Source organism: Corapipo altera, unplaced genomic scaffold (genome assembly GCF_003945725.1).
Source record: "Corapipo altera isolate COAL_440 unplaced genomic scaffold, ASM394572v1 50, whole genome shotgun sequence".
NCBI lineage: Eukaryota > Metazoa > Chordata > Aves > Passeriformes > Pipridae > Corapipo > Corapipo altera.
In genome coordinates this window covers 8,834,443-8,843,704 of record NW_020884889.1, presented here as the reverse complement: position 1 = coordinate 8,843,704, position 9,262 = coordinate 8,834,443, and the positions used below count along the sequence as shown (strand labels likewise).

Below are 9,262 nucleotides of genomic sequence, written 5' to 3'. Positions count from 1 at the left end.
ATCTCAAAATATAAATATATTAATACGATATATACACTTACTATATATATAACTACTATACTGTATACTTACCATATATAGTATAACACAGTGTATGTACATTTATATACACACTATATATGGTATGTGGCATATGGCCTATGACATAGATACACACATAAATAAATATTTCACTAGATATGTCTGTCCTGATTTCCATGTCTTTACGTTTCTCTCTCCTCATTTCCTACATGAAGAGGGTATCAACAGCTTCTCTTACACAGCAATGCCCATGAGCAGACTTCATGTGGGTTTGAATTCCAGACCATGAAAGGTTATTATTTATGGGTAGTTTAGAGTTAATCGAGAACCTGCTAATGTAAGCATGAATTTTTAAAACAAGTTAGCATATTGTCAGCGTAAATGCAAGACAGGCATGTAATATTTACAAGTCAATCTATTTTCTAGCTCATTTGGCACTGTAAAAACGTGAATCTTGAGGAAAACACTAGCAGAGAATAAGGGTTATGATACATGCTATTGCCACAGAAAGGTTGGGAAGAAAGAATGACATTTTCCTTTGAAATATAGGGCTGAAAAACATTACATTTGTAACAGTGCATCAAAATCCATCTCCCTAAACTATTTCCTTGTGCCACCATAAAACCCCTTAAGAGCACCGCTTTTAAGAGAAGCAGCAGAGATGCTGTAATGGCACATGGCAAACTTGACTGAGCTGCTGACAGCTTTTTCTCTTCAGCCAGCACAGAGCACTTGGCCACTGTAACAACGGGGAAAAAAAAGAGGATCCCATTTTTTTCCCCACTATTCAGGGGTTTCAAGCCATCATCATAATCCTCCTTAGAAAAATTAACACCCTGTATGTCAAAAATTACAAACTGGGGTACTCCAGATGAATCTGAATTTCTCACTCTTGGCATTAGTCCTGAGATCAGAGGGAGACCATAAAACAGCAAAGCTGAAGACTATGAGCCATCCAGAAAAGGAAACAGGACTTGTTACGCAAATGTCAAGTTATTTTGTAAATGATGTCTTTTTAATGATGGTCCTAATGTCTACAGGAATTTTGGGCATGGAGACTGACAAATGAATCTGTTCTCAGCATACATCTGTCTGGCACTGGGCAACAAGTTTCACCACTCTGGCTCTTCTTTTGGTAGTAGTGCTGTATACATGAAAGTATCACGTTTGTTAACCCCTGACAAATTAAACTGTGCCATCACAGCACATAACACATCGTGAAACTGAGACAGAGGAACTCTATCAAACAGTTGCTAAGGAGCTGCACATGGAAAACCTAGAAGCAGGCAACTCAGAAACACCAGGCTGCTTCTGGTTGTAGGTGAGCCACTCCATAAATCTACACCCCAAGAGAGAAGCAGACAGACCCACTCAAACATGAAAATGCCATTTCAGTCTTCAGGACACTCACCAGCTCTTTGTCCTGAAGTTCTGTTTCCAGTTCTTGGAGACGTCTACTCAGTTGTGCATTTCTTTCCTTCTCTTTATTTATTTCATTGCACTGTTCCTCCAGTTCTTCAATCTTTAAGAAATATCAGACATTAGGTGCAATTTTTCAATTTTCTGAAAATCTGGGGCATGATGAAATGGGCATTGGATCTGTTTCCTAAATCACAGCATTTGATTCACCAAATTATCACTTCTTTCCTTAAAAAGAGCAAATTTACACATCCACTAGGAAGCCCTGGGTCTGTATTTATTCTCTGTCACAGTCTCTCATGTGAGTACTCAGGAATGCACAAAACACTGGGCTCCTAAAATAAGTGGAGTTGGGGATAGAATCTGCACTTCACTTCTATGAAACCAACACAAGACTACAAGGGATGGGTTTTCTTAACACAACAAGAAGAAATATCTCCATCACACCCAGCTTTGTCTCCTTGGGGGTTGCTTATTATTCTAGCTGGTGTACGAGGGACAGAACACCAAAACTGCAGGGGAAGAACCAGTTCAGAGCAACGTGAGCCACTCTGTTCTCTCGCCCAGGGAGGTGCTTTGCTCTCTCCATGCCTCCTCCTGCCAGCTCTGGACTCAGCTCCCAGGAGATGCACTTCCCACAGGCCAATGGGCCAGCTCATTAAAGTGTGTACTTTAATTCTCAGCTTCGTGTTGCTTTGGGATTATAACTTCACTCATTTGAAGGTAGAGCAATATATAAAAAATTCTGACCTATTTAATAAAGGAGAAGAAAGTTCCCAGGGCGCTGCAGTGGTGCAGTGTGAATGTTGAGCAAGGAACCTACTTGGGGAAAAGCTCAGAAAACCTCCCTCTATAGAAAAAGATGGCACATTATACAGACAGCACTGCTGCAGTCTGGCTAGTCACTGGCATGATGACTTTGCAGCTGTAGCAAGGCAGTGTTTTAATAATGTCTTCATATCTAGTACAGCTACTGGGATGTATCATGTTTCATCAGTTAATTTTAATGAGAACAACTTTTGTCTGCAACAGTATAGGAAAGCAAATAACTACACTACAAATTATGCCATTTTCTTATAATATACTGTTCCAGTCTCTCACTTCCCTCTTGTCCACAAGAGACTGGATATAGGAATTCAAAACAAGTAACAACTAATATTAATTTGTTAATATAACATCAGTTAATATGGCTCTGGTTTGAGCTCTGCATTACCATTATGTACACATAGAACACGTGAGAATAGACAGCTGAGCATCTGCCTCAGGAAAAAGATTGCTCCACATGGATTTTCAGTGCCAGCAGACAACCCAAACCACCTCCAACACTAAAATACTACTTGCAGCTACTGACACACAGAAAGCCATGAAATGTCTTCCTTCTTTGAAAGCAAACACTAAACGAAAAATATCCTCATCAGATTGATACAATCTTATCTCTAATTCAAATGTCCCAGTGATCCATCTAAGAAGGAAAAGGATGCAGCTTTTCCAAGACATTTAGGATGAATAAAGTGAAATTATCCCTTCAGGCAGTGCTCATGGAATCCAGGTTCTCGTGTGCCCAGGCTGGTGCCAGCCCCATGTGGAGCTGTTGCAGAAAACGCAGTATTATCTGACGGATGGTACCAATGACTACTCTAAACTGAGACTTCACAAATTTAAACCTCTGAGTTGTTCTCTGTTGTAACCATTGCTAACCCTCCATCTTAACATTACTGAGAAATGTGCTCAGTAATGAAGGGCAAAAGGCTTTTGACAGTGCCTCTTGGCAGGTTTCTAGATGTGCCAGGTGTTAGTGCTGGAGGACCCGGTTCAGAGCCCACAGTGCCGAGGAAATAACTCAAATCCTCGTTCCTCTGCATGTTGAAGGGATTGGCTTCTAATACTGAGTGGTTCCCAGCTTGGTTTCCTCTGAGTAAGCAGGTCATAACCATGCCTTCTGCTCATTCATATCTATCAGTATTTCCATGAGCTTGGAAAGGAATATGCAATAGTAACCCCACTTTTAAAACCTTTCTGGTTTATGATCCCATCCAGCAATGCCTGCTGATGCTAAGTCTCTCGAGGCAGCGAGTTTCACGTGATGGAGCAGCACCAGTCTTCCTGATGATCCCCAGTCCTTTGAACCTCCCTGCCTGCTGCACACAGAGGGAAGTAGCTGCCTTAACTCCCCATCCAACTCTCTTTCAAAGACAAAATCCACCTCCTAACACACACAACGAAAAAGCTGCAGAAATCCAAGAGCAATGGCAGGAGCAGCTAACTGGAGGGGATGGCTCTCCTGTGGGTATGCTCTGCTACCTTGCTCCTCAGCTGGTCATTCTCCTCCTTGCAGGCTGAGAACTGCTTCTTCCAGTGCTCGATGCTGGCTGCAGACTCCTGCAGGGCTGTGGACAGCCGGGCGTTGCTCTCCCGCAGCGTCTGCAGCTCTGTCTCCCACTTCTTCACATTGGATGAACTGAGAAAAACAGGATGCCATGAGGTGGTTTTCACCTTCTAATCCTGTGAATTATTATTCTTTACCTTGTATGCAAACTCATCTACCGTGGTGTGTTGGCCATTAATTTGTTGCAATAAGATGAAGAACACTCAGATACATGTAATTGCTTTTAGACTCTGCATGCCTAAGGAGAACATAAGCCTTAATTTGACAGTCTCTGCCAAAACAAAGGAATCTACCAACTCCAGCAGCAGTGACCTGTGTGTCTGGAAGAAAAGCCCCGCTGTCAGAGGAGGCTGTAGGGTCCAGCTGGGATCCCCACCATTTGCACACAGGAGTCTCAGCCCAGTGCAGTGCATGGTCCCTGTCACCTCCCGAGCTGTGTGGTTGTGCCCCACCTTGTCTCTGCTGCAGCACAGGTTGGGGACCTGGCACCGCTGCAACAAAGCCACTCTGCACATCTGCAGATGGTACAGTAATTCAGACTGGAGGATTTTAGGGCAATGACATGATCTATATTTGAATTTTTTTTTAATGCTGAGTCTTAACTATAAAAGTGTTACATAATGCTGCAGAATTAAACTACTCATTCCCCAAAGCTTTGAGCTGCAGCACAGAGCACAAGATTAGAGGGTGAATGGGAGGAAGGCTTTGACACTCCCTGCAAGTTGCTGCTTGCCTGTAGAGGTGTCTTCAGCAGGGGGAACAAGCAAACATTATGGTTTGAAATAGTTTACGCTATTAAAATGTCAATAAAGAGAGATGATGTACTTCAAATATAATATATGCAACCTTGGAATTGCTCACGAGGTAATGCTGCTTATGATGCTGCTTTATTTTTTAACTACCTTTTTAAGAGTAGCTTGATCGTATTAGATTTCCTTTCCATTCACAGATACATTCATATGCAAGAGGCAGACAAGGCAAGATCCCAGTAGAGAATTATTCTATTTTAATGTCATAACTTTGCATATTGCAACGCCTGTATTTTCACTACAGCTGCAAATTACTCTTCTCAGCATTTTCAAATTATTTATCAAAGTAAATAGCAAAAAATGTGACTTCAAGGGGCTCTGTCCAGTTCAGAAACATCCCCCTAAGACTTCAGGCAGCTTGATGAAAATATATTTCTCACTTCAACTTTTTATGGTTGAGTTCATTCCCTTTCATAATTTTAAATATCCATATCTATTTTCATCAAAGTAAGTGTAGCAAACTCAAAGAGGAAGAAAGATTGCCTTCACATGTTATCAGCAGCAATTGCTCCCCTATGGCTTTAATGTTACTTCTGTAGTTCTAAAACTTCATGAACAAAGGGGGTTATAATAGTTGGCATCAGCAGAATAAAAGAGAGCTTATTTCTTCACAAACTGGATCAGGAATACATGAAATGGTAAATATCTCTCAACTAGATACCAGGAGGAACTTGCTAAAATCTGCTCATTCATCCAGTCTGCTGCACCACTTTAAATTAATGCAATTATATTTGAATAATTTCTGTTAATATAACTAGCCATCAGATAATTACAGCACACTATTCCAATGCAATTTAGGTTTAAAGGAACTTCACCTTTGGGCTAGAGCAATTTTTAATTTATCATTCTCAGACTTGAGATGTGCCTCAGCAGGGCCACCGTGTGATGCCTTCTCGTCGTCTGTGCCGTTCACACTAGAAGCTCGAGTGGAGGATGGTGTTTCACGTCCAGACTCCTGCAGCACAACACACAAACGAACACTGGGTGTCTCCTGCATCTCCTGCAAGACCACAACACCAATTTCTTTGCAATCTTGATCCCACACCACTTGGCTGAGACCTCGGCTCTCCTGGCAGAACAGTGGTAACACACACATACCCTTTTCATCTTGGCTGCAAAGCTGGTCTGTTTAAAAAGAATGAAAAAATTAGAATGATACACAAACAGAAGTTTAAAGTGTTCAACAATTTTTCAAGTTTTTGTTTTTCCCCGATAAGGCTTGTGTTTTCTAAAGGTTGTTTGGGTTTTTTTAAGATAATGAAACAATACAGTGCACCTGGAAGCATGTGAAGCCCAAACTGACAAACAAACAAACAAACAAACAAATACTGCTCTTTCAAACAGATACTATTCACACAGTGCTTGGGGTTGATCATCAACAGAGAACAAAGTGAACTACAAAGACCATGACCAAAGTCTCTATAAAATAAGTATACAAAATCAGCTGCTCAGATCAATATTTTTGGACCCCAAAAAGGAGGGTAGTTTCAAGACTAAAAGCATTCAGCAGTTTTTTTCTGATCATGAATCTGAATTCCTCTCTGATCAAAATTTATCTGACTTTTCTCCAAACACTGGCCCAGGCCAAGAACATCTGCTGAGCAGGATTCACTCTTACCTAATGAAGTGCACATGAAAATACAGTCAACCACATAGAGAGACTGGGACAACACTCAATTCCTTCAGTTTGTAAGAAACCCAGACCTCCCTAGACACAGAGGCACTTGGTGATAAGAGGTGTGCTGCCTAGAAAAGTGTATTGTACAGATATACAACATAAGCTTCTTCCAGCCACTCACTAAAGCGCTGCCTCTGTTCCCACAGCTTCCCATCAGCCACACCTACGCAGGGAAACACTATGGCCACAAAGTCAGGCTCTCCACTAGCAAATCAAACACCTACAAAAGTGGATTAGACAGATGACAAAAAGAAGGATCTCGATGAATCTCATTTACTGTCTGCTGAAGCACTACAGTGACTTGCTCTCCAATGACTCAAACTCTCAAACTATGTGTAACATTATAAATCAAAGGATGCATAGCTTCCCCTGTTATTAAAAAAGTTATAACAGTTCAAGAACTGCTGAAAAAAATTAGATGTAAATGAAAGCAAAGGGCATAGAAGGATGAAAAGTATTCCTCTGACAATGCTAGTGTCCAGCATCTGACAATTACCTTCAGCAATCTCCATTTTATACACTTTAAGCTGGTTGCCAGAAGCTGGCACAGTTCATTAGGAAATTTAACTTTAAACTATTTATCCTGTATGTGCATAGGCATTAAAGCTTAATTACAAACCTGGGAATGATTGCTTGACGTCTCAATTTTTTCTTGAGATCTGTCTCTTGCTAGTTTGGCAGCCTCTTTTACTTCTTGGAACTTCTCTGCAAACTGGAAAAAGCATGAAAGATATTAACTTGATTTATCTATTAAATCATTGAGATTACTATCTCTATATGGTTCACAGATCTCCAAAAGTGAACAACTAATTTTATTAATTTAAATTTTTTGGCATGAAAAAACATCTTAATTCTTTGGCAGGGAGGTTCTTTCAAAAGGAATGGGGATGTTTCTAAAAGAGGGATATCTCTGTACCTCTGGCTGACCACATTAAAACCCATAGAGGAAAAGGAGCTTTTAGTGTCTCCTGGTTTATTTCCTGCCCCTCTTCTGTTTCACTTGGTGTTGATGGTCTATTAAAGATGAAAGTACAAAAGACATATGTTTGGATAAAAATATTATCAATGTCTTCTATTCCTAAGAGCAAGTCAATTAAATTAAAGAAAGCAAATAAGCTCATCTGCGGAATGCAAGCAAGGGATTATCAAGACAGGAAAAATTAGAAGAAGGTAGATCTGAATGCATGATGGAGTCCTATGAAAACACATCTTTTCTGGTCTAATTTTCTTATTACTGGCAAAAATAAATGTAGAAGACTTCAGAGAAAGGCTTGAATGCTTCCTGTAGGAGGGTTATATCAGACTGGGGAAGGTGAGGGGAAGGAAAGATAAAGATGGAAAAGTACAAATCCCAACCTCTGCAAGTTGTTGTAGGACATCTGCTCCAAGACAGCCTGGCACTTTTGAAATACAATTATCATCACAGCCAGTCAGGGCTGCAGGGCTTCAAACACCCTAAACAGTGTTTAAAGTTTTAAAAGGAGGATTACAAAGATGGAAAAAAAAGGTGTAATACATAATTTATTTTTTAAATTAAGATGTATCCAGTATAAGGATGGGTAACTTCGTCTTTCAGCTAAAGCAGCTTGGTCTCGCTTGCCTGTGTTTTGAGAAACTTGAAATGCCAGAAAGGTAGGACATATTAAAAGTAAAAATATAAACAGATGTATTTTATTGCACAGTTTGTGAATGAAAAGATTGCCATTATATCCTCGGATAACTCAGAATACTTATGAAAAAACTATAAATAAAAGCATGAAAAAACACATCAAATTTTATAGTTGAGGAACAGGAAGAATCATTACCCACTTACTAATCTTATCTTCTAACTTTTAGATTCATAGCAGGTATTTAGCATGCTCTCTATCAGTAAAATATTGGGACTGTAAAGACTGACAAAACAAATCTCCATTTGCTCTAAAAGAAATATGGATTTATATGTGGAGGCACCAATGTTTTGTATAATACAAAAAAATGGTAATTTCCAAAACACACACACACACATCAGTGTTAAATCCCATGGACAAGCACACTGTAAAAGCTGAGCGAAATTTTGGGTGTACTCTACGATCTGTGAGGATGCCTATGAATGAAGACGGAGCTCTGGAATCCAGCTGTTTTCTTTACAGCAGCTGACATCGCATATGCAAAGCTCTCCTGTGCTCTTGGATGGCAGCAGTTGCCATCTGATGGCATGTGCAGTCGCTGCACACACAAACGACTTGATTACCTCTGTAGCACTTTACAGATCGTTAAGAACAAGCACATTTGTGCCTTAAGTGATTTAACTCCAGCTTTACACAAAATGTATCTCCTGCTGTGACAAAACAGCTATAACCAGCTGATTATTTCTAAAATATTATATCAATAGTATGTTCTATATTTGGGTTTCTTCAAAATAGTATTAGGCTGGTTTGAGTCTGTCTTTTATAATAAATCTCTCTCTCTCTCTTTTACAATAAATCTTTTCATCTTATGTATGAAAAACTTATGAGGGTTCTTCACGGGCAATATGAAATGTGAAAAGATAAAAAGAATTGGGAGTGATCTATCAAATTTTATTTTTGCAGCTATCTTCATAAAGCACACAGGAGACTGCTGTGAAAAATTATGTGAGTTGAGAAGAAAAGGGCATTTTTTCTACACTTCCATAATAAAAAATTGTTAATCTTCAATACTAAACCAATAATGATCTCATTGAATAATAGAGTTCAGTCACGTCTGAAACACCAACAGAAGTATTTAACACATTTGCTTTTAGAAACAAGTACAAATAACTGATTTTTTTTCACTATCTTAGTAACAGATCCTTGGTTTTAAGCGTCACAGTATTACCCTTCCTTCTTATTGTTGTTACAGACATAAAGATGGTTGTAACAGAAACGGAGGTGAAAGACTGACTCTGGGTTTTGGTTACCCCTCACACTTGGAAACTGTCAGTCCATAAAG

The 9,262-nt window shown here is 39.6% G+C and overlaps 1 protein-coding gene across 3 annotated transcripts in view; it reads right to left on the bottom strand.

Annotated features, from left to right (window-relative positions):
• Positions 1–9,262, bottom strand: part of HOMER2 (homer scaffold protein 2) — a 58,118-nt gene that overhangs the window by 4,060 nt on the left and 44,796 nt on the right. Inside the window, exons 4-8 of one of the 3 annotated variants that reach the window (XM_027644425.1) lie at positions 6,933–7,025; positions 5,734–5,760; positions 5,451–5,635; positions 3,742–3,898; positions 1,433–1,543 (exon numbers count right to left, since the gene is read on the bottom strand). In XM_027644425.1, coding sequence (XP_027500226.1) covers positions 1,433–1,543; positions 3,742–3,898; positions 5,451–5,635; positions 5,734–5,760; positions 6,933–7,025 — 573 coding nt within the window. The remainder of the gene's footprint in view (positions 1–1,432; positions 1,544–3,741; positions 3,899–5,450; positions 5,636–5,733; positions 5,761–6,932; positions 7,026–9,262) is intronic. The other 2 variants (XM_027644427.1, XM_027644428.1) reach the window with 2 other exon arrangements.